Source organism: Moschus berezovskii, chromosome 11 (genome assembly GCF_049115385.1).
Source record: "Moschus berezovskii isolate FMDL1 chromosome 11, NW_MosBer_1.0, whole genome shotgun sequence".
Classification (NCBI taxonomy): Eukaryota; Metazoa; Chordata; class Mammalia; order Artiodactyla; family Moschidae; genus Moschus; species Moschus berezovskii.
The window spans coordinates 99,448,455-99,474,052 of NC_142470.1; the positions used below are offsets into that span (position 1 = coordinate 99,448,455).

General features: G+C 51.1%; 2 protein-coding genes across 5 annotated transcripts in view; one reads left to right on the forward strand and one right to left on the reverse strand.

Moving 5' to 3' along the window:
* TGFBRAP1 (transforming growth factor beta receptor associated protein 1) overlaps nt 1-5,246 on the forward strand; it is a 32,294-nt gene extending 27,048 nt beyond the window's left edge. For 2 of the 4 annotated variants that reach the window (XM_088841591.1, XM_055399608.2), the window contains exons 11-12: nt 450-883; nt 2,709-5,246. In XM_088841591.1, coding sequence (XP_088697717.1) covers nt 450-883; nt 2,709-2,885 — 611 coding nt within the window. In that variant the 3' untranslated portion in view covers nt 2,886-5,246. Of the gene's footprint in view, nt 1-449; nt 884-2,708 lie in introns of those variants that run through there. The other 2 variants (XR_016038627.1, XM_088841592.1) reach the window with 2 other exon arrangements.
* A 5,140-nt stretch (nt 5,247-10,386) lies between these two features.
* Nucleotides 10,387-11,882, reverse strand: GPR45 (G protein-coupled receptor 45). The gene has a single exon (XM_055399609.2). It carries the CDS (start codon nt 11,865-11,867, stop codon nt 10,746-10,748), a length of 1,122 nt encoding a protein of 373 aa, XP_055255584.2. The 5' UTR covers nt 11,868-11,882; the 3' UTR covers nt 10,387-10,745.
* Nucleotides 11,883-25,598: the final 13,716 nt, after the last annotated feature.

Genomic DNA, 25,598 nt, shown 5'->3' on the forward strand with positions numbered 1-25,598 from the left:
GCACCCGGCAGTCCTCCTGTACCTAGACAACCCCAAACTCTGCTACCCAAGGCAGGTGTCCAGGTAGCCAGAGTGGAGGTGTTTAAGGGTGTCTGGGCAGCCTGGGGGACTTCCCAGGTAGCTCAGCAGTAAAGAATCTGCCTGCCAATGCAGGAGACACAGATTTGATCCCTGGGGGAGGAAATAGCAACCCACTCTAGAATTCTTGCACAAGAAATCCCATGGACAGAGGAGCTTGGTGGGCTACAGTCTATGGGGTTGCAAAAGAGTTGGACACGACTGAGCAGCTGAGCACAGGCAGCCTGGGTGGGGGCGTCTCGGGGTTTCCGTGTAGCCAGAGTTGCTTTGGGCACTCTGAAGCTCATGGTGCCGGCGGGCAGGTGCAAGGCTGAATGTCCCCCACCTGGCACGGGCGCTTCAGTGCCTCACCGGCAGGTCCCACCCCACAGACAGGACCCGGGGCGCCGGGCTCCCCCTGGAGAGCGCCATCCTGCACGGGAAGCTGGAGCAGCACGAGGAGGCGCTGCGCATCCTGGTCCACGAGCTGGCGGACTTCCCAGCAGCGGAGGACTACTGCCTGTGGCGCTCTGAGGGCCGGGACCCGTCCTACCGCCAGCGGCTCTTCCACCTGCTGCTGGCTGTCTACCTGGGCCCCGGCCCTGCTGCGCCTGAGCGGACCGTGGCTGCCGTGGACCTGCTGAACCACCATTCCATGGAGTTCGACGCGGCCCAGGTGCTGCAGCTACTGCCAGGCACGTGGTCAGTGCAGCTGCTCCGCCCATTCCTGATGGGTGCCGTGCGGGACAGCATCCATGCGCGGAGGACCACGCAGGTGGCTATGGGGCTGGCCAAGTCTGAAAACCTCATCTACAAATATGACAAGGTGAGAGCCCGGCCTTCCTGGGTGAGATGTTTAACGTTGATGTTAGCCCTGGAAAAAGTCTTGGTCCGTTTTCTTCTCTATGACTTCGACACATGGAGTGTGTGAGTTACTCACGCAGTCACGGGTGTGGGAGTCAGGCTGGCAGTGGTGAGGTTGGGGGCAGTCTCCCGCCCTGCAGGTGCCAGCGATCAGGAGAGCAGAGGGAGGTTGTGGCCAGGCCCCAGTCCACACCGCAGGTCACGGTGTCACTCTGTCCATCCAGCACATCCGTGCAGAATTGGCTGTTACTGTCCCCTTTCGCAGAAGGGGGAGCAGGGACATGGGGTGTCACATAGAGCACGCAGGAGCCAGGTGTGGCCCGCAGGCCGGTTCAGAGCCCCATTCTGCGTCCTGTCTCCATCCTCCAGCACTGCCGTAACAGATAAGCGCAAACCCCACCACCAGGGGCTCAGATGACTCACAAACAGTTCTCCCCATCTGGAGGCTGGAAGCCTGGAGTCAAGGTGCCGACTGATTCAGTGCCTCGTGCGTCCCCGTCCTTGCTGTGTGCACAGGGCCGGACATGGGCATCAGTCTCCTCTGAGGGCCCCGCGGCCATCATGGGGGCCCCGCCTCCAAATGCCGTCCCGCTGGGGGCCAGGGCGTCCACGTGGGGAGAGATACAGGCATTCAGTCCATAGCAGCCCCAGCTCATCAGAGGCTCCTCTCTGATGAGGCCCGTGTGCCCTGCGTCCGGCAGGATATCCCTCCAGAGCAGGAATCTGCAGGTTTCTCCCACTGGGGAGACATCCTTGACCTCCCCCAGTGGAGAAGCCGAGGTCTGGAGGACCTGGCCTCCCTCCTCTGACCCGTCCTTGCCCATCTCACTGTTTCCAGGACATGTGGCAGGAGCGGTGGGCCTGCCGTTCCATACATACAGCCTTGATATCCACCGGTTCCTCTGCCTATGTCCCATCTCTTCCTTTTGTGCCTGGTGAATGCCTCCTTGAAACACAGGCTGACCTCTCTCCCCTGTGAAGCCTTCCCATCCCTCTAAGCAGACTAGCACCCCGTGTGCTCACCCAGTGCAGCGCCTGTGGTGTCCCTTCCCCTGTGAGGCTTTGGGTACTCTGAGGGCAGGAGCTTCCTTTACTGATCTCCGAATTCCTGAGCCAAGGCTGGTGTCATCATGACGGCATCCAATGTTTGTTGAATGACTAAAGAAACTAACAAATATGGTGATTCCCCAAGCCACCAACAGGCTGACTTGCTGGGTTTACTCACGTGAATTGTGCAGAAAGGCTTTTAACTTACAGAACTCAAGTCCTGTGTTTCAGACAGGAAGTAATAAAAGTTGTATTAGTTTCATTAGTTACCTTTAAAGAAAGGAAATTAAGTGTCCCGGGACAGGTCATGAATGTGCTCTGGACAGACCACGTGGCTTTGACCACATCTCTCATCTGGCCTCACTTTTCTGGTGTGCAGACAGGGGAAGCAGGAATTAGACGACTTTCTTGGCCTCGTCAGCACTAACTCCCCATGACTGCATAATGACTTTTTTGAAAGCATCAGGGCTCAGAGAACGTTTGAGAGAGGATCTTGGTGAGAAATGCCTCAACCAGAGAAGAAGCAATTACTTTTGTAAAATAAGAAGGGGGTTTTGTAGCTTTTTTGACTTTTCTAGTTCCTGAGGATAGTTTTGTTTATTTTCACTGCTGAGATTCTGTTTCCAGAAATTGATGTTCAAGCTGTCCCCACCAGGGATGACTTTAATAACTACCCAGGGGGCGATGCTCGTCAGCTCTGAAAACTGGTCACAGACATCTCTATCTTTTTCTTTCTGCAGATGAAGCTGAAAGGAAGCTCCGTTCGACTCTCAGACAAAAAAGTTTGCCAGATGTGCCAAAACCCCTTCCTCGAGCCTGTGTTCGTTAGGTACCCCAATGGCGGTCTCGTCCACACCCACTGCGCGGCCAGCAGACACACAGAGCCCAGCTCCCCCAGCACCGGGGCTCGGACTTGAAGAGGCAGGGCCTTGGGTCCTCACCTAGCCTGCCGGGTGCGCAGACAGGAGGCTGTGACTGTGCTCTGTCAGCCGTCACTGGGTGCTGGGAGAATTTTGTCCACGGGAAACAGGCTGCGGCCAGCCCCCTGCCTCGGATGGACATGGACAGTCCCTCCAATAGAGACATGCCAGGTTGCCCCGTCCAGGGACATCGCCGTCCACAACAGACCTCTGCGCCCTGAGGAAGTGAGCCTTCCTGTACAGCCCAAACAGATCAGACCCCCACCCCTCACCCTGATCTGTAGGCACGTGTCCGCACTGGAATCGTCTGCTCCAGGGTGATGGCGGGGACCTCGTCCTGGTGGGTGAGTGGCTGGAGCACCCAGCTCTCCATCTTGGTTGCCCGCTCACTGACCACACCCAGGCTCTGCCTCTGCCCTGCAGGATGGCTGACCTTGGGGAGGAATTTTTGTTCCTTCCCACTTCCCATCTGGCTCCCAGTCCCTAAAAGATCTGCCTGGGTGCCCCACCCTTCCTTTCGGGGTAAATTTGTTCCCTTCTGGCTGTCTCAAGAGTGAGGCTCCGAGAAGCCGCGGATGCGCCTGGAAGAGCTGCTCTCGGGTCTGGAGTCGGTGGCGGGGGTGGGAACCCATGGCGTGTGGCCTCCTGGTTTGAAACTCCACAATTCACATGGTTGAGCAGAACCTTTTATTTGAAGTTCTGTCCTCTTCGTGGTTTTTCTCTAGTTTGGAAGTTCACCCATCATGTTTGCTAGGGACAGTTTTCCTTATGAAAACATATTCACCCTTAACCACTTGGGAAATTAAAAGGGAAAGGTTGTGAGCACAAGCCAAGTGTGTTTGCTGGGGCGGCTGGTGGTCACCTCCACGCAGGGTGGAGTGGGCAGTGGGTGACAGCTCCTCCTGCACTGGGGATCGCCACCCTTCCCAGGGGAGTGCCACCCCCCACAAGGAAGCCCAGGCAGGCTGCCTTACCTCCCAGCACTTTACATGCCTGCCCTGTGGCTTCCCAGACACACAGGACAGAAGCCTCCTGCAACCTCGGTATCGCAGGCCCACATCCACTCTTGCCTCCAGCATCTTGGGGAAGCTGACGCTGTGGTTACTTCACTGCCCTCCTCTGAATTTCTTCCTGCTGATGACTGACCGACCATCAGGGACTAAGAAGAAAGAAGCCGTGACCCCTGCCATGAAGCTTGGCAGATAGGCATCAGCCTGTGTGTGTGACGGGAGGACTCCCAGACCTGGTCTGTGTCCTCAGCCCAGGCCCTACAGACCAGGTGTAGAGCTCACCCACCTGTAGAAAGGATCTGTACTGATAACCGTCTGTGTGCCCGTCCCTCCTGTGATTGAAGAGGCTGGGAAGCACAGGCACCCACGCACCTTCCCAGCTGTGTCTCAGTCTCTGTAAAGCGTCAATGATGAAGAAATTCTTGCAGCTCCGCTGTGTGCTGTGTGCAATACTGGCAGTCAAAGCCGAGTCACGAGTCTTGTCCTGCAGGTGGCTATGAAGGCATGGTCGTGTTCCTGGGGACGTTATCCTTACGGCTCATGAGTCTGGGTTTACTCCTCAGAGAACGAGCAACTAGGACTTCGAACTCTGCACTTCTGAAAGCGCTGTTTCTCTCCACAAGATGGGTACAGTCCTGGAAAAGCCTCCTGTTCCTAACTCGGGGGCACAGGTCTTCTTTGCTCCACATTTGATCAATATTTTGACGTTTGTTATCCTTTAGAATAATGGAACTAAAGTTGAAGTTTTCTATCTCTACTGAGCCCTCAAATGCAGCAGGATTCTGTGACCCTGTGCTGAATTGTAAAAAACCTTGCCTCTCTAATCAACACCCCCACCGACCAGGCCCCTTTCTCAAATTATATTTTTAAAAGTTCATGGTTCTTTCCAGAGGCCTGCTATTTTGTGATCGTGCCGTTGATTAGAGGAATTAGAACCATCACTCGCTCCTTTCCTCCCTGGGTCAGTTCGGTGTCACCTACCTAGTTAAAACAGCACGAAGTGGACACAGCTGACATTAATATTCTCTGGGCAAGACTTTAATTTCATGAGCTGTTAATCTGCTGTCGCTTATCAGGCATCCCCGTGGGAGGGTCACATGGGCTGTGGAGCCTTGGCCCTGCACTCCGAGCTGGAAGGACCCAGGGTGTGCTTGCAGGGGATCCGGGGGCCTTGGGTCCCACCCTCAATTCCCCGCCTATCACACAGCCAGGGAGGCCTGGGCTTCCTGCTCGCCCTCCTATGGAGACCTGGCCCTTTACCCTTTAACCCCTGGATGGGTCCGAAATACACAAGATGTACAAATGTAAACTTGTTGATTTTATTAAAAATCCTTTTAATTCTTTGTTCCTCCTGTGGTTGTTTTTTTTAAATAAAAGTTATCTTGGTGAGAGGATGGTTTCCACCCCCAGGGCATCCAGCCTAAGGGGGTCCTAGGACTTAGTCCCCAGCCCTGGTGGCTGCTCCCAGCTCCATCAAGGACTTGTATTGGCCGCCTCACAAATCCTTCTGTTCTGTTCTGTTCAGTCGCTCAGTCGTGTCCGACTCTTTGCGACCCCGTGGACTGTAGCCTACCAGGCTTCTCCATCCATGGGATTCTCCAGGCAAGAATACTGGAGTGGGTTACCATTTCCTTAGTTAGGTGTTACTTCAGTAAATTGTAAACAATGCACTTCTGTCTCCTGCAAAGTCTTTAGGTGCTCCTGGACACCTTAAGGCCTTTGGATTCATCCTGCCCTGCAAAGTTCAACAAAGGAGATTTCTGGTTACTTCTCTGACAGGTCACCTTCAGCCAAATACTCCTAAAGAAACTTTCTGCCCTTCGGTTTCTAGCCCTGAATATATTGAGAGGATGTTTGTGTTGTCACCAAGTCGTGTCCAGCCCTTTGCCACCCCAAGGACTACAACACACCAGGCTTCCCTGTCCTTAACTGCCTTCCAGCGTTTGCTCAAGTTACGTCCATCGACTCAGTGATGCTACCTAACCGCCTCATCCTCTGTCACCACTTCTCCTGCCCTCAGTCTTCCCCAGCATCAGGGTCTTTTCCAGTGAGTTGGCTTTTCACATCAGGTGGCCAAAGTATTGGAGCTTCAGCACAGGTCCTTCCAATGAATATTCATCATAAGGAAGCCCCCAGATCGATTTCTAGATTCTTTTTCAATACAGTGCTTTTGAAGTTGTTGTTTGGTCGTTAAGTAGTGTCTGACTGTGCGACCCCATGGACTGTGGCCCACCAGGCTCCTCTGTCCATGGGACTACCCAGGGAAGAATACTGGAGTGGGTTGCCATTTCTTTCTCCAGGGGAACTTCCAGACTCAGGGATAGAAACTGTGTCTCCTGCATTGGCAGGCAGATTCTTTACCATTAAGCCACCAAGGAAGCCCAAGTTGTGGGAGAGTATGATCTAAATTTTGCAAAAAAAAATATATACTTTTAATGCAATTTTTTAAAACTAGAGAATCTTTATCTTTGGGTAAAAAAGAGGTTTCATTCTACAAAGAGGAAATTACCTCTATAATAGAAAAAATCAGGTATTATTTTTAAAACTTGTCTTAAACCTAGGGAACATTCATTCATAAGGATGGCAAGTACGCCATTCTCTTACAGAATCTAAATCTAAAGTTTGAAGTATAGCATCACCTTGTGTCTGCTTATTGCATCATTTGAGAAGGGAAGACTCGAGGAAAACGGAGAAGGGGACCAGAGAGTGAAAAGGATCTGAGGGCAGGAGAGGGTATAATGGAGATTTAGACGCTGGTGGACAAAAGTTGGGTGGAACCCTAGGAGAGCAAGGGAGGCCCCACGAGTGACCACACTGAGTGAGGCCCGAGCGGATGCACCTCAGCTGCCCGCTCCCTGGGAGCACTTCCAGGCAGCCTGGACCGCCTAATGCCCGGGAGGCCCTGCAAATCTGAGCCGGTGGCAGCCTTGGGGAGTCAGAGCCTCCTGCCTCCCACACTGTTTCTCCCTTACCTCTCTGCAAGCCTTGAAAGCAAATTACAGCTTTGCACTTTTCCATGTGCATTTCTAAAATTATTCAGTCCTGTTTGTCTTTTATGGAGAGGTGCCTGACCCTCTTTTCACAGTTTAATAAAACATTCGCAAACACCGTCAGGAGGGGAGACGATGCAGCATTCCAGTGAGGGAGGAAATGAGAAACGAGTCCCAGAGGACACTTCATAAGGAGCAGCAAACCTGTCTTTTCAAACGTGCTTCTGAGGCTGGCTATTTTTTTTCCAGCTGGGATGGTTGGTGAAGGGACAGCGGCTGCCAGACCAGAGGCAGCAGGAGGGAGCCAGGGCAGCTGGACCACGCGGATCCCGGGAAAGGAATCATCCTTACCACCCCAGCCTTGGGAGTCGTTAGGTGTTTGCCTGGACACGTCCAGCCTGAGCTGGTGTATTGGCAACCTCGGATTCCTGATGCAGAAGGTAACGTTCCAGTCACACCTGAGTGTTTCTCATTTGGACGAATTCTTTCTGTTCCCATCAGACTAAGTAGGAAAATGCCCCGTGAGCTGCAGTCTCTCCCTGGTACCCTTGGAGCTAGGCACACTCCAGCACCTCTCCTAATCCTAGAACACCGTATCCCTGGCTCCTCCAGGACCAAAGGGCAGACAGCAGAAGGTGAAGTAGGACTGCCTGGTGCAGTGAGTGACCTCGGGTGCCCTCCCCAAATAATGCGCACACATGCATGCAAGTGCATGCTCACACACTCACAGAAACACACACACACACCATGCTCGTGCTCCAACATCTTCACCAGGCCAGTGCGCTCAGACTGCTCAAGAAAAGGGAGGGCTAGGGACCCTAGGGGAAGTGACAGCCAGATCAAGCAAGAATGAAGAAGCAGTGGTCACCCTGCGCATGGCAGGGAAGGAAACCAGAACTTGCTATTTACATAGGATTTTAGGACAAAGTTCACTGAAGGCTCAGCGAGGCTGGAGGGAATCATGAAGGCGGCAAATTGAAAGTCGGAGGTGAGGGACTTCCCTGGAGGTCCAGGGGTTCAGAATCTGCTTTCCAAGGGAGAGGATGCAGGTTCGATTCCTGGTCGGGGAACTGAGATGCCGCAAGTCACAACTACTGAGCCCGTGTGCTGTACAGCCTGTGCTCCACAACAAGAGAAGCCCGCTGCCACGAGGAAGACAGAAAGAAAGGCAGAGGCGAAACTCACTGGCTGGGATTGCTGAGCAGGGTGGAGAGTTCTATTAAAACCGTGAGTGCTGCCTTGTGACCCCTACTGCTGAATCTCCCATTTGTCATCTAATCCGTAATGTCCTTCAGTCGTTGCAGCTCCGTTAATGGCTTACAGGTTCTAGGAAGTGATTGCGTCTGAGGACATGTCTGACCCCAGATTCCTGGCTTGCTATCATGGCCCTGGTGCTAATTTTGGCAAGAACACAGCCTTCTACACCGAAAGAGCAATAATACTTTATTTAAAATATATACAAAATTATTACTTTGAAACATATATATTACTGTCCAACACAAATCATACAACACTGATTGATGTAAATTTTGGTACCTTCATTCATTAAGTTTGGGGATTTCTCTTTTACTCAAGGCTCCTGAAGAACATTCTCTTAAACGGCCACCGGAGGGGAGGCGCCCAGAGGTTCGGTCCCTGTGGCAGACGGGCTGTGCTCTCGGACACCACCGAGGTCATGCAACTCTGCCTCATGGGGACTGAGGGCAAACCCTGACCTTGCTGGGGGCTCACAGGACACAGACATGAGGGGCACAGCTCAATCAATCACACAGCAACTGCCCATCTTCAATCAACCTCTCTCACATCTGTCACCTCTCTCCCCCTCTCTGGGTATAAAAGGGTCTAGGGGCTCTGGGTCTGTGTATAAAAGGAGGGTGAGGTTGGTGAGAAAAGTGCCAATTATTTTCTGGAAAAGAACTCCTCTGGGCTTAGAGGAGTGTAAGCTGTGTTATCTTTCTTTCTTGCTTCTGTCACAGAAGGAGAATGAGGAGCTCGTCTGCTGATACAACCTTGGAAAGGAAATGAGAAGAAAAACACACAGGGGAGTGTCTGTGTTCTTGCAGGAAATGTGAGTGCTGATTATCCTGAGATAACTCGGACAGCTGCCTCCGGGCCCATCCCCTGCCTCATTCACCAGCCCCTCCCACCCCCACCCCACAATCACACAGTGCCTTGCGCCTCTTAGGCACTTAATGAATGATAGATACACACAGGCAGGGGGGTGTGGGGTCTGCGAGTGGAAAACACATGCATGTTAGAATCAGAGTGTGTGAGAGTGGCGGGGAGCTTGGAGACTTTGCTTCCTCAGGGATGGGGAAACAAAGCCCAGAGAAACTGGGGAGAAACCAGCAAGGTCACATGACTAGTTTCTGAGTTGGGCTTAGAATCATGTTTTCTACATTTCTCTTTAAATCTCCCACTCTCTTCAGATCTGAAAGTGTAAGGACAGTCCACGGAGCCAACTGCGTGCCCTGAACTCAGGAAAGTCACTCCCAGCAGCGGAAGCTCCTGGTGGTAACAGTGGCCTGGGGAGTAGAGGCCCAGTACCCGGGACAAGCAGAAGGGTCCCCTCCAAGCATCTGCCCTTTGGATCGCGGTCCTGCCTGGGCTGGGGGACCGGGGTCCCAGGCTCCCAGGGAGGTGGGCCAGGCTACAGCGGCTGGAATCCTGCAGCCCTGAGTGAGGTAGAGGAACACAGAGGTCGTGGAGGCGGCCCAGTGGGGGTTGTATTCCTGCCGCTTGACGGGGTGATGTGGCGGGCCTCAGGGCATCACGAGAAACATGTAAACAAAGCCCCCAGCCCCTTCTGAGACTGAAAGCAAGTCAACACAAGACTTACTGACAAGATGAGCCAACAGGACAAGGCATGTGGTGCCCGCTCATCGGTCAGCTGGAAGGAGGCCAGGTGGGGCAGGGCAGGAAGCAGGGAGAAGAGAGGGACAGGGCTGTCACCACGGGCCCAGAGGTGGCTTCAGGTGAGGGGCCATGGCGGGGAGGAGGGTTGAGGACATGCATGAGCACTGGGGTGGGCTTCTCCTCTCAGCTGAGCTGCCCTCGAACATGCGCTGGGCTTCGAGCCACCAAGGTCTCCCCTGTGTCACACGGGAGCTGAAAAGCCCAGGGCCCCTCTGCCTCCATGTGACTTTGGTTTCCAGAAAGGATGGTTTGGCATCACCCCAAAAGCACATCTGACCAACATAAAGAACTCTACGTGCTTCCACCACGCACACACAGACACAGACGCCTGTGAAGGATGCTGGCGCCCCATACAATGCCTGACCACCCAGAGATGCACGCACCGGGGTTTCTCACAGCAGAACAGGGCACCGGGGTGTCTCCATGGCAAGCCTGGAGAGGGCCTTTTAGACACAGCCTTCCTCCTGCCGCTCAGCCAACCTCCTTCCTCCCTAACTTTCCGCCCAACTCAGGCATCACTCATAGCTCAGTTGGTAAGGAATCTGCCTGCAATGCAGGAGACCCGGTTCGATCCCTGGGTCGGGAAGATTCCTTGGAGAAGGAAATGGCAACCCACTCCAGTATTCTTGCCTGGAAAATCCCATGGACAGAGGGGCCTGGCAGGCTACCATCCATGGGGTCGAAATAGTCAGACGCGATTTAGCGACTAAACCGCCACCACCTGCATCACTGCACGCAACTCCCCTTTGGTCCTGATGGCCTTCGGGGTTCCAGCAGACCGCACTGCTGTTCTGCAGCAAGAAACAGAAATAATTCATCGTGCAAATGCGGGAGCCCCAGTTTCCCAGGTGACCAGCGGGTCCTTTTGTGCTAAGCGCTGACTGCTCGGGAGTCCCCGGAAGTCAGGTGGGGGCGGATGGGGGGTATTGCTCGCCCCTCCCCTACACCGCGGACTGGTTCTCAGTGCACGCGTACACGGTGCTCGGCTGGATTCGCCTCCGGATCCGCTCAGGCACTTTGGGGAGGATCTGGAAGGTGGGGGGCAGCAGCTCCAGACAGGCCTCGCGGAACTTCTTGATCCGCCAGCAGTAGACGATGGGGTTGAAGACGGACTTGAGGTAGCTCAGCCCCAGCACGCAGCAGCTGGTGGCGTAGAACGAGGGGCCGCAGTAGAAGCGCCGGCTGAACACGGACAGCAGGCTGTACACCGAGTGCGGCAGCCAGCACAGCGAGAAGCCCACGAAGAGGATCGAGATGGTGGTGAAGGCCTTGGTCTTGAAACTCAGGTCCAGGCTGGCCTGCTGCTGCTGCCGCCGGAGCCGCCGCAGGCAGGCGCGGGGCAGCCGGCGCAGGTCCAGGCGGTCGGACTGGTTGTGCACGCGCACCGCGTTCTTGCGCACCGCGTGCAGGACGCCCAGGTGGGCGCCGAGCATGACCGCGAAGGGAGCGAAGAAGGCGGCGCCCACCAGAGTCAGCACATAGGCGCGGCCGGCCGGCAGTTCGGTATAGCTCAGCACGCACTGTGGGGCCCGCGCCGGCACCTCCACCAGCGTCCAGCCGGCCAGCGCCGGCGCCGACACGCAGAAGGACAGCGCCCAGGACGCGGCGATGATCACTTTGGCCCGGCGGGGATTCAGCCGGTCCTGGCGCTGCGCGATGATGAGGAAGCGGTCCACGCTGACGATGAGCAGGATGGACACACCCTCCAGGACGAAGAACCAGTAGAGCGCGGCTGAGAGCCGGCAGAAGGAGTCCCCAAAGTGCCAGTGGACAGTGAGGAGGGTGACAGCCGTGAAGGGCATGCAGCACAAGCAGAGCATGATGTCCGAGAAGGCCAGCGTGGCCAGCAGCAGGTTGATGGCGGAGCGCATGGTCGGCCTCTGGTACACGATGACGCAGACCACCGCGTTGCCTAGGAACCCCACCACGACCATCAGCATCATGAGGACCGCCAGGGACATCCTGAGCGTGGCGGGCGGTGGGGGCGCGCTGGAGGCCCCCTCGTGGCTCCCGTTGGCCAGCAGGTATTCGTAGGTCTCGATGGACGATTGGTTACAGGCCATCGTGGAGGACGTCCTGGCGGTGAGGCAGAAGGCGGGTAGGAGGGTCCTTAGCGATTTGGGGACTTCATGTTCCTCCTGCTGGCTTGGGTATGGGGGGCTCTGGAAGGGCTGGGAGGAGCCTGTCTTTGGGGGCAACTGGCTGGGACCTGCAATTCATCAATCACAGCCTCATCCTCTCCGTGACAACTGGCTGTTCAACTTCCTGTGCTCTGGATGGCCTGGAGCAAAGAAGCAGGAAAGAAAAAGGGGTTAGACCTTCCAAACACATGTGGAATAGAATAGTGTTTTTTTTTTTTTTTTTTACCTTTTATAGGTATTTTAAGCATCGGAGTGGAGATGACTCACTTATTTACCACTTGGAACAAGGCTGGGTCTTCACAAGCATGACAAGCCTTGTCACATCACCTGGGAAACCTAATCAAACCCACCTTGTGGGGGGCCAGAGTTTGTAATCAACATTTCCATAATCAGCATTTACTTAATACTACATCCTAAATACACCCTAAAGGAAATCCACCCTGAATACTCATTGGAAGGATTGATGCTGAAGCTGAAGCTCCAATACTTTGGCTACCTGATGTGAAGAGCCAGCTCATTGGAAAAGACCCTGATGCTGGGAAAGATTGAGAGTAGAAGAGGGTGGCAGAGGATGAGATGGTTGGATGGCACCACTCAATGGACATGAGTTTGAGCAAACTCCAGGAGATGGTGGAGGACAGGGAAGTCTGGTGAGCCGTCCATAGGGTTGCAAAGAGTCAGACGTGACTGAGCAACTGAACAGCAATTTATTAACTTGAATTATAAGCACCCTGATCCAGTGAAGCTTTGCATGAGGCAACTGCTGGAGGAAAGCCAGCTCCAAGAGGGCAGGGCTTTGTCTGTGTTTGCTGTGTCCCCAGCAGAGAAGATGCTCAACAGAAACTTTGTCGAGTACATAAATGTTAGTTGATGCCACCACTCTTTGTTTAGCCTTTTTGTTGTTTAGTCACTCAGTCATGTCTCTCTTGCGACGCTATAGCCCGCCAGACTCCATGGGATTCTCCATGCAAGAATACTGGAATGGGTCGCCATTTCCCCCTCCGGGGGATCTTCCTGACCCAGGGATTGAACCTGCATCTCCTGCATTGGCAGGCAGGTTCTTTACTGCAGAGCCACCTGGGAAGCTTGTTTGACCTTAAGCAGAAATAATCCGGCAGGATTGCGTGTCTTCTTCCCCCAGTTTCTGCTGCGGTAACACTCCAGATAACTGTGTTGCTTCCAGAGTGCTGGGCTTCCTTGCTGGCTCAGATGGTGAAGAATCTGCCTGCAATGCAGGAGATGCTGGTTCAATCTCTAGATTGGGAAAAGTGCCTGGGAGGAGGGCACGGCAACCTACTCCAGTATTCTTAAATCTGGGGAATCCCATGGACAGAGGAGCCTGGAGGGCTACAGTGCATGGGGTCACAAAGAGACAGAAACAATGTAGTGACTGATCACACCACACACACACACCCCCCCACACACACACACACCACACACACTCACACACACACACATACACAAGTATATAATAGTTGGGGTAAGAACCCAGCCTGGGATTCAGATAGATCCTACCAACTGGGTTGATTTTGTTTCTTAATTTTTCTTTGTTTCTTTGCCTGTGAAGTGCCCCCCAGGGAGGGCTGTTACGGGGAGCACAGGAGGGGGCTGGCCCCCAGTGCTGGGAGCAAGGCGAGCAGATCACTGCCCTAGCTGCTCAATTGTTTTCTTCTTGTACCTGAGCTTTATTGACAGACTGTTGACATATCACACATGTCAGTTTAAGCTGATGATGTGACTCACGTATATACTGTGAAATGATGCCCACAGTAAAGTCAGTTAACAGCTCCATCTCTTCATGTAATTATCAGTTTTGGGGTGTGTGTGTATGTGGTCATGAAATTACGACTTACACTCTTCACAACAAATTTCAAGTGTATAATACAATCTTGTGAATTGTACTCACCATGCTGGACGTTATTCACAATATCCAAGGCATGGAAACAAGCTAAATGTACATTGATGGATGAATAAAGATATTTTCATGTGTATATATATATATATATATATATATATACGTGTGTGTGTGTGTATAATGGAAGCACTTTTGAATTATTAAATAAGATATCATTTATTATATACTTTATTTAAAAATTACCTAAAAGGATAATGCAATTTAAAAAATATAAGACTTAATGAGCCAACAATTTGACTCAATTTTCTTTTTATAGGCCCAATCTTTATTTCCCCTGAGAAATAAATGTTTCATAATTTGAGTAAGAACGATTGTTGCAGTGGAGCATGTAGGTGACTGAGGTGGCCATGGAACCAGGATGGGAGGCAGCATCAGCTCTGGGTTCCCCAGGCTACCCCAGAGGAAGCCCCACTGGCCGTGGGGAGGGGTCACATAGGCAGTCCCTTGCTTGGGCTGGTGTAGGCAGGGCCCATAAGGAGCCAGAACACACTTAACCAACTGGAGCCCCTTGCCATCAGCAGCAGTCTGGGAATGAAAACATTTGAAGGAGAATTGAATTGTTTCTTCTTTACGCTGTCTTCTGCCGGAAACAAAATGCATGAGCCAGGTGCGAATAAGACCTGTAGACACTTTCAGAGACACCTTAGGGATATGTCAGCTTCTCTCCTTTGGAAGTCCATCTCCAGCTTTCCACTTATTTGCGCTCACTTCTTCCTCCGTGCTGGTGAGAAGCATCTCTTTTTCCAGGTTCCTTAGAGTCAATATCATAGAGATCTCAAGTTGAAGGACTGGGGGTGGCCAAGGAATTCAGGAGGTCACACACCACATAGTCTAAAGGCTCTGCCAGTGACCATGTCTTGGTGATGCTACTCCAGCTCAGGTCCACCTGGTCCTCAGTGCTCCAGGGTAGACCCATGGTCTGAGCACCAGTTCTGAGCATGGCCAGAACAGGCTTACCTTGGTGGTAGGAGCAGTTATCCAAACCTTTGGAGGCTGAGCTATATAAGCAGAGATCTGCTGTGTTATTCTATAAGTGAGAAATAGCTCTCTGCAGAACACAGATGCTTGTGTTAGCATGAAACAATACTCCCGTGCCTCTGTCTTCCAATCTATGAAATGGGGCCAACCACATGTCTACCCTCAGAGTTGTAAGAACATGTGCAAGGCCTGGTGCAAAGAAGGGCATTAGTCAATAACTCACCAATTAGTAATTAGTAGAAGGAAACTGTAACCCACTCCAGTATTCTTGCCTGGAGAATCCCATGGACGGAGAGGACTGGTAGGCTACAGTCCACGGGGTCGCATAGAGTCGGACACGACTGAGCGACTGAACGGAACGGAACGGAAGTTAATTCCACATCCCTTATTGTTTTGAGTTCAGGGATTTGTCTCTTGAATTGAAGAACAGGAACCATGACAGGCATGCTTGAAGCCCTGGTGGGTCAAGTCCCTCTTGGAGCACAGAATAAGGGCCACTGAGAAAAAGACAAACCCCTGTGTGTCCATGTGTTTATCAATCCTGGCTGAGCCTTTCACCTGCCCCCGTCTCCACGCTGTAAGAGTGGATCTTCCCTAAAACGTAATTATAGGGAGCGATTTCATGCTTAACCAAAGGAACAGATGGTGCAAGGAATTTTTTTTTTAAATATGTGTCTTGAGGTTGAATCAGATTAAAATTGTTTGGGCTTCTGGGCAACAACTTGTCTCAGATATTTTAATTCAGCATTTTGGTCACAGTCCTGCTGTTCATCCCCAGATCGACAGCGCTTTTCTTACCAAGTGCTCGGGCACATTAAAGATCAAAGTAAGAGGTAACAGGACGGGAGATGTTCTGGGGCCTTCTTCAGTCTGAAGCAGCTCTCAGCATCTCTCCGGCAGCTTGTATGTGGAAGAGAGGGGTCGTGATGGGAATTGTAAGCCCAGGAAGCATCAAGCTGGGAACGGAACCATTTCAAGGCACTGACTGTAGTTCGCATGCAATCGATCCCACCCTGGGGCTAAGTAGGCGTGCAGGTGTTGAAGATAAATAAGCATCTCGGTCTCAGAGAACCGAGCTGAGCTCCCTGTGCTTTATAGCAACTTACCACTAGCTATGTGTTTTACACATGGTCATGTATTTATGTCAATCCTACTCTCTGAGTTCATCCCGCCATCCCTTCCCCTATTGGGTCCACATGTCCATTTTCTGTTGACCGAGAGGGGAGGGGTGGGATGTGGGAGGTGAGAGGGAGGTTCAAGGTGGAGGGGATATATGTACACACATGTGCTGTGCTAAGTTCTGCAGTCACGTCTGACTCTTTGCAACCCCATGGACTTTAGCCTGCCAGGCTCCTCTGTCCATGGGATTCTCCAGGCAAGAATACTGGAGTGGATTGCCATTTCCTCCTCCATGAGATCTTCCTGACCCAGGGATCAAACCTGTGTCTCTTATGTTTCCTGCATTGGCAGGTGGGTTCCTTACCACTGGTACCACCTGGGAAGCCCCTGTGTGTATATACAGCTGATTCATGTCATTGTACAGCAGAAATGAATACAACATGGTACAACTGTACTCCAATTAAAAACTTGTTGACATATTTTAAAGAATAAAGAAAAAGATGAGAAAAAATAATCAGCACTGTGAGCTGAGGTTTCATTACTGAGGGAGGTGACAGCCTGTGCTCTGCTGTGTGCAGGGATCCACTGGCGGCACGCTCAGTGAGCCGCGTCTCCACCCAGGAGGGAAGGAGCCACTGGCAGTTGAGCAGAGAGGAGACGCTGAACTGAGCGCGGCGTTCGTCATCTGAAGCTCCTTCAGTTACGGCTCACAGGGTCGCGAAGAGTCGGACATGACTTAAGCAACAGCATGCACAAAGGGTTTTCAACGGAGGCTCATGCCTCCTTTCTTGTCACAACTAAAGCAGAATTGTCCAAAGGTGTGTCTGCACGGAGGCAGCAGATCGTCTTATTACATGTGTTAACTGGAAAAAAAAGAAATGCGCAACCTAAAAGTTGAGAGTTATGTTTTATTCAGAGGACAAAACTGAGGTCTTACGCCCAGGAGACTGCCTCTCTGATGGATAGCTCAGAGGGACTGCTCTGAATGAAGACGTGCCGGGGTTGGGGGAGGGGGGAACAGATGGCAGGGAGCCAGGATATGTAGGAGTTTTTGCAATAAAGACCAAGTAGTCAGAACTGTTAAGTAAAGAAAACCAGATATCTCAAGTTAAGGAATTTACCGCTTTTCTATGTGTGAGAAGGTGCAAGAGGCTGGGCTCACTGAAATCAGTCCTTTGATGTGCACCTCAGCTCTCCACGGCCAGTATCCTGTGTCTGCACATCCTGAGCCCCCTCAGGGTGCATCGCCACGGTGGCTGTAATGTGATGGCTTGATGGCTGCAGCATCCTTTGATTACTGATATGGCTGGTGGCATCGGCAGTTCACACAAGTCTGAGGTTGGTCCAGCCCAGAAAGCCCGAATCACCATAGGGTGTTCAGAAAATCAACTGACCCTCCCCACGCGACGGCAACGGCAGCTGCCCACTAGTCCCACTAGCTTCAGAATACCACTGCTGCTCTGTAGCTGCCCCCAAAGATGCTGCTCCTCTACGTCCTTTAAGCAAAGGCGGGCACTGGCCTTCCTGAAGCTGTGCCCTGGGTGTCCGCAGAGTCTCCCTGGCGTGGGGCCACCATCCACTTTGAGGAATAAACTCTCAAAGCACTGGGTTGGGGAGCAAGCACTTCATAGGGAACTATTTTCCAGAAATACTAAAAATAAGTCTAATAGTCACTTCACACCGGCACATCTACATTTTAATTCACAGACTTAGAAATATGTATATAATCTCTGGGGCTTCCTTGGTGGCTCAGTGGTAAAGAATCTGCCTGCAATCCAGGAGATGTGGGTTCGATCCCTGGGTCAGGAAGATCTACGTGGAGAAGGGAATGGCAATCCACTCCAGTATTCTTGCCTGGAGAATCTCATGGACAGAGGAGCCTGGCAGTCTGCAAAGAGTCGGGCATGGTAATCTTCAGCAGAACTTGCTATCTCTGCTGGTGGGGAATTCGTGAGTTCTTTCTCTGAAGCTGTGGTTATTGCTTCCAGTAACCAATCACATTTGTGATATAGGACTTTTCAGCCTTTACTCCAGGAAAATGCTGGTTCACAAATGCTGGATCTAAGGAGTGATGTCAGCTTGGGCAGATGGGGAAGTCTACCGTGGAAACAGCTTGACTCTGTCTTTACCTGCAGCCGCATCACCTGTCTTTTTGATACAAACTCTCAAACAGATGGTATATCCCAATTTCAATAACTTTATTGGCAATGAAAAACTAGGCAAGAGCTGCCAGAAGTAATTCATCAATAGCTTTGCTTAGAAACAGGTGTTAGGCTACGTGTCTCAGCCTCTAAGAAAAGTGAGCTGAGAGAGACCAGATTTTTTATTTCTCAGCTCAGGCAAGACTCTTGGGAGGAAATTTTTCAAACAGAACAAAATTGGAGGGACTTCCCTGGAGTCCCAGTGGTTAAGGCTTTGCGCTTCCACTTCAAGGGGTGCAGGTTCCATCCCTGGTTGGGGAACTTAAGATCCTGCATGCCCCATGGTGTGACCAGAAAAAAAAGTGGGAGGGGGAGAGAACAGAATTGGGGAGGCTTTTAATGAAGCACAGCTTTACTGAGGATTCTTAGGAAACACCTGAAATGTATTGTGTGCATATTACTGCCAGGTTTAGCCCTGTGATAGCTCAGGGGTTCTCTGAACCTGCATTGGCCATGGTATAGAAACTTGTTAAAAATGCAGGTTATCAGGGGCACCAGACCTGCTGAATCACAACCCCAGGGTTGGGGGCCCAGCAAGCCGTCTGTTAACTATCACTCTAGGGAATTTAAAGTTCTCAATCCTCAATCGTGGGAGCTGCTGACAGCCTACCTTGTAGAACCCTGCCACTGATGCAGTTTTATAGACTTCAGTCCTTCACCTAGAAAGTGGTGGCAAGAGACGCCCGCATTAGGACCCAGGAGGGCTGGCTTAACCCTGAGCTGGGCCACTTCCATGAGATTTAAGTGGGTGTTCAAATACATGGTTTTTTTAAATTATTATTATTATTTCTTTATTTTTGGCTGCGTTGGGTTGTGATTGCTGCTTGCAGGCTTTCTCTAGCTCCCATGCCTGAGCTTCCCATTGCAGCGGCTTCCCTTGTTGTAGCATGTGGGCCCAGTAGTGGCAGCTCCTGGGCCCAAGGGCACAGGCTTAGTAGTTGTGGCTCACAGGCTTGTTGCCCCTTGGCATGTGGGATCTTCCCGGACCAGGGACTGAAGCAGTGTCCCCTGCATTGCAAGGATTCCTAACCACTGAACCACTAGGGAAGCCACACGGGTCTTTTATATTAGCAGTGAGTTAGTATTTTGGGACAGGAGCAGCGAAGTCTTTCAGCAGGAAGAGGAGGAAGCAGGAACAAACTAGCTTGGAGGCTCTGTGGGAACAGAGAGGGGCAGGAGCGTGTGGGGCCACGGCAGCCGTGGACGGACCCCAGGACTCTGGCTGCCCTCGGACGTGTAGAACACACATAGGTGAGCTTTCCTGGGTGCTTTTGGAGAGAAGTGGGTGAGAACTCCTTGTCCCCCTGAAGTTAACGCTGCTGGCTGCAGAGAATGTAGGATGATTGCCACATCCACGGGAGATACAGGGAAGCACCAGGATTCGGACACTGTTTGGTCTGTTTAGTCCCCAATGCCACCCTGAGGATATGCACAAAAAGCATTCGTATGGCCCCATGGAATGACCAGGCTTGGGCTTGAGAGCCTGGACACACTGGCAGCCTGGGCATTGCTTTGGGGCCAGGCACCCAGTTGGGAAATTCTAGTCTGTGGAACCAGGCTGCAGGACTCTGCGTGAGCCCAGGGGTCTAAGACAGACTGAATTTTTGCTCGGACCAAAGAAACAGTAATAATACCTACTGTTTGGATAAGATTTCAAATACACAGAATGGGACTTTCTTGGTGGCTCAGTGGATTAGAATCTGACTGTCAATGCAGGAGATACAGGTTCGATCCCTGGTCCCGGAAGATCCTGTGTGATGTGGAGCAACTAAGCCCATGCTCCACAAGTACTGAGCCTGTGCTGAAGCGCATAAGCCTGGAGCCCGTGCTCTGAAACAAGAGAAGCCACAGCAGTGAGAAGCCCTCACACCTCAGCGAGAGAGGCCCCGCTCACCACAACTGGGGAAAAACCCACGTGCAGCAACAGCCAAAATAAACAAATCATTTTTTCATAAAGAATAACTTTATTTTTTAAATTTTATTTATTTTTTAATTGAAGGATAATTGCTTTACAGAATTTTGTTGCTTTCTGTCAAACCTCAACATGAATCAGTCATAGGTATACATGTACCCCTCCCTCTTGAACTTCCCTCTCATCTCCAAAATAAATAATTTTTAAAAACAAAATTTAACAAATATACAAAATGTTCACAGCTGCTCGATTACGTTAATTACAGATGAGATTACATCTGTAATTACATCTGTAATTTCTCATCTCGATTACAGATGAGAAAGCAGTCAAGTGGACAGAGGGCCTCCAGGAACTTCTGCGTCCTCTTGGGCCCTGATCCCTGCTCTGCTGTGGGGCCTTGTTAGCGGTGCCCACTCAGGGTGCAGGTGGGTTTCACTGTGCAGACGAATCCCTTTCTACAGACTCAGATGCCGATTTGGATCTACTGACTGCCTGCACTTGCTCTAGTTATAACATAGAACAGCTGGTACGATACGTCCTTCTGAGAAGTCCAAATAACCCACCCAACCTATACCAAATGCCCAGTTTTTTCATCTTAATGTTTAGTTGCTCAGTCGTGTCTGACTGCTTTTGATCCCATGGACTGTAGCCCACCAGGCTCCTCTGTCCATGGGATTCTCCAGGCAAGAATACTGGAGTGGGTTGCCATTCCCTTCTCTAGGGGATCTTCCAGACCCAGAGATTGAACATGCATCTCTTGTGTTTCTCTTGCATTGGCAGGCAGATTCTTTACCACTAGTGCCACCTGAGAAGCCCTTTGTATTTTTATATCACCCTTAAAGCATATGGCTCACTTAGGGACCTTAGGTTCCAAGTAATTCTTGAAAATTGTATCTATGCATTTCACTGTGAAAAGCCAACTTTCCCCCTCTCTGAACTAGTTTAGAAGTGTTGCATCTGAGGAGTGGTGTTTAAAGTCTCTGAACCAGGTATAAAGATTTTGCTAGAGGCAGAAAGCATATGGTGCTTGTTTAAAAATAGACACAGTTTGATGTTTTAATGAAATCGGAGACACTTAGCACTTTTTCCAAGATGCTACAAAATAAGATCTGCCTATGTCGAGTTTCTCCATGTAGAACAGGTGATGTCCCAAGCCACTTGCCAGCTACCACCGCCCCCCGACCCCCCGCAACCAGGCTCTCAGCATAGCTGTGGCTCCTTTAAATTCTAGAAACCCTGGATGCATGAGGGCTCCTCAGACTTCTCAGCCTTGTAGCCTGGCTGCTTGGCAAAACCTTTTTCCTTCTCCAAAATCACATCTGCAGGTGCCCATCCTTCCCTTGAACTTGACTTCCTCAGAAACTATTTTTAAACTCTTTTAGGTACCTTTGCAATTTTTCTAACATTTTATGCCCCTATTCTGAAAAAAGAAAACCCTGACTCTGACAAAAATATATATATATATATATATATACATATATATATATATGCTTTTTCATTAGTAATAAAGAAAACACAGCTGGTAAATTCGATTAAAATGACTTTTGATAACATTTTAATGTTTTAACAGCTTTACTGAAGCACGATTTACATATCATAAAACCTGCCCACTGTAAGTTTACAATTCAATGATTTTTAGTCAATTTATAATGTTAGGCAACTGTCACTACAGTCCACTCCTGGAACACTTCCATTGCCCCCAAAGAGACCCCTTGTGTCTGTTTGCAGGCGACTGACTGCGTTTCATTTAGTTTAATTTTTGGCCATGCTGGGTCTCTGCTGCTGCGTGGGCTTTTCCCTGGCTGTGGCGTGTGGCCTTCTCGCTGCAGTGGCTTCTCTTGTTGCAGAGCATGGGCTCTGGGGCACTCAGGCTTCAGTGCTGGCGGCACGTGGTCTCGGCAGCTGTGGCTCCCAGGCTCTGGAGCGCAGGCCCAGTGGCTGTGGCGCACGGGCTCAGCTGCTCCACAGCATGTGGGATCTTCCTGGCCCAGGGATCGAACCCTTGTCTCCGTCATTGGCAGGTGGAATCTTTATGTCAGAGCCACCAGGGAAGCCCTAGTGTTTTAAATTTATTTTCCAAAACAGAGTACCTAACACTGTTGATTGGAGGGCTGTTAATCTGGCAGCCCCGCCCTGACAATCCCCACTGGGTCCACCCATGAGGGAAGTGGCATCGAAGGGACCAGCTTTGTGATAAAGACGAAACGGCACTGGGACCATGTCAGTCCTGCAGCCTCAGCCCCTGTGGATATCCGTGACCCTTGAGTGAGCAAGTGTCAGTTGGGCAGGGAGCTTAACTCCTTCACCCCTGCTTCCACCAAACCACCATCCAACCATCACAGAGTTGAGATGGACCAGTGATGTACCGGAGGCTTTGGCGCCAGTCCAGCCAGGGAACTCCAGACCTAAAGCATCGTCCCGCCTCCACTTCTCAGCCTGGGAAACTGGACCCAGAGGTCAGCACACTGAATGAAGTCAGCCTGACAAAGAGTGCCCTGGTCTCTGCGTTACACAGACCGAACTTCCTCCGTCAGCAGGACTGCCTGCTCAATCACGCTGCTGTTCAGCCACTCAACCGTGTCTGACTCTTTGCGACCCAATGGACCCCACGCACTGCAGCATGCCAGGCTCCTCGGTCCTTCCCTATCTCCCAGAGTTTGTCCATTGAGTCAGCGATGCTATCTAACTAACCATCTCATCTTCTGTCGCCCCCTTCTCCTCCTGCCTTCAATCTTTCCCAGCATCAGGGTCTTTTTCAGGGAGTGGGCTCTTCCTATCAGGTGGCCAAAGTATTGGAGCTTCAGCATCAGTCTTTCCAATGAATATTCCAGGTTGATTTCCTTTAGGATTGACTGGTTTGATCTCCTTGCTGTCCAAGGGACTCTCAAGAGTCTTCTCCTTGCTCAACCATAAATAGAAACATTCTCCTAGCACCAAGACAACTCCTTAAAAGATAGCATTCCTTCTTGAAGAGAAATATCGTATGATATCCCTTATGAAGTGAAGTGTTAGTCTCTCAGTCGTATCCGACTCTTTGTGACCCCATGGACTGTAGCGCACCAGGCTCCTCTGTCCATGGAATTCTCCAGGCAAGAAAATTGAAGTGGGTACCCATTCTCCTCTCCAGGGGATAGGCCTAGGTTTGTCATAGCTTTTCTTCCAAGGAGCAAGTATCTTTTAATTTCATGACTGCTGTCACAGTCCACAGTGATTCTGGAGCGCAAGAAAATAAAGTCTGTCGCTGTTTCCATGTTTCCCCATCTATTTGCCATGAAGTGATGGGTCTGGATGCCATGATCTTAGTTTTCTGAATGTTGAGTTTTCGGTCAGCTTTTTCACTCTCCTTCTCCCTTACTTCCTGCAAGTGTTTCTTCAAAAGCCCATCTCGGTGTGTCATTTGCTGCCCACTGATGTTGACGACATCCAACCGGGAGTGCAGCCTACACCTCTTCTCGGCGGGCACCCTGCCCACACATCTCCAGCAACTCAGGCAGCTTAGAAGCTGTTCTTCAACATTCATCCAGTGGGGCTTCCCTGGTGGTCCAGTGGTTAAGAATCCATGTTGCAATGCAGGGGATGCCGGTTTCATCCCTGGTCCGGGAAGATCCCACCTGCTGTGGGGCAACTAAGCCTGTGTGCCACAACTATTGAGTCCCTGCTCTAGAGCTTGCAAGCTCTGAGCCCTCTCGCCCTAGAGCCTGTGCTCCAAAACAAGAGAAGCAACTGCAATGAGAAGCCCACGCACCAACTAGACAGTGGCCCCCGCTCACTGCAAGTAGAGAAAGCCAGCAGAACAAAGATCCAGTGCAGCCAAAAATAAAATAATTTTAAAAAACAAACATTCATTGAGTGAATGATTTTACTTCTCTTCCATTGCAAATCTATATATTCTAAACTTTCTGCAGGTAACAGGCCACATTTTTTTTTCCATAAATGGTAAATTTTTTTAAATATATAGGACTTATGGGCTTCCCTGGTAGCTCAGACTGTAAAGAACCTGCAATGCAGGAGATGCAGGTTCAATCCCTGGGTCAGGAAGATCCCCTGGAGAAGGGAGTGACTACCCACTCCAGTATTCTTTCCTGGAGAATTCCATGGACAGCGGAGCCTGGTGGGCTACAGAGTCGGACACGACTGAGTGACTAACACTTCATTTCACAGCATTTTATCTGTATGTTTCAATTTTACACTATGTATGTTTTGGACTCAAGAATCATGGATATGATGGGAACAGACAGTGAAAGGGAGGCAGGGAGAGGGGACGGGCACTGACGGCCACTGTTTCTGGCCATTTCCTAGACAGCAGGCAAACCCTTTGCTAAATCAAAAGCCTGGAATTTAATACAATATCTTAACAAGAAAGGCAACTCACTAATTTGAACCCAGGGCCAAAAGATTTCAATACCAGCTGCTCCAACTTCTAATAATTCACAACATCTTTTTATTGTTTAAGATGGTAATAACATCAAACACGTCCTCCCCTGCATGAGGAACATATTTAGTTCAAAACCATCCAAGATGGAAAACATTCGAAACACACAAAGCCGGAGGGTGATTGGGCCCACAGGTCATCGAGTTCCACCTGGGCTTCCCCCCGAATCAGCCTGGAGAAAAGGTTCATTTGCCATAAGGGAGGGTCAGTTTCAGGTTTCTTGAGACAATGTTTAACAGTCCGCTCAGACACACAGGTCTGTTCTGCGTTAAGCTCCTCAGGTAATACTATCCAGAGGTCTCTAGTGTGTGGAAGGCGAGGGCTGCCTTCTTACTTGGAGACAAAGATGGCGCTAGAGCAGGAACCATGAGGGTCCCGGGGTCTGCCCTGGCTTTTCTCACACACTCACCTGAAGAGATCCCTTCTCTTCCAAGACTCCAAACGTCCCAAGAGACTGCTCAGGCCCAATTCTAGAAGCCACATCCAGCCCCCTTTCTTGACTCCCAGGGTCCTTGGAACATCAATTCTTGGTCTGTTTTCTGCCCAGCCTGCCTGAATCAGAACTTAGCATCTTCACCCCAAACGGGGCTGTCCCCTCATTGCTCCACATCTCAATAACCAGCCCCCCAAGCCCCCCAGAGTCATCTTTGACCCCTGCTTCCCCCCACTCCATGCCGCCAACTAGTCGTCTACTCTCTGTCTTAAGAACTGCAGGGTCTTCCCTGGAGGCTCAGTGGTTAGGAATCCACCTGCTAATGCAGGACACGTGGGTTTCGTCCCTGATCTGGGAAGATCCCACATGCCACTGAGCAGCCAAGCCCATGAGCTGCAGTTCCTGAGCTCAGGTACCCCTAGAGGCCATGCTCCGCAACAAGAGAAGCCAGCACAGTAAGAAACGCGTGCACCGCAACTCGAGAGTGGCCCCACTGGCCACAACTACAGAGAAGCTGGCACAGCAGTGAACACCTAGTGCAGCCCAAAACAAATAAATAGAATTAAGAGAAAAAGAAGAACCACAGACCTGAACCCGCTTCTCTCCACCCACTCTGCTGCTGCTCCAGTTTGGGGGGCTGCCACCTCTCAACAAGGTCATGGC

Coding starts and splice junctions, on each gene's coding strand:
- GPR45 (XM_055399609.2), bottom strand. CDS start 11,867: ATGGCCTGTAACCAATCGTCCATCGAGACCTACGAATACCTGCTGGCC.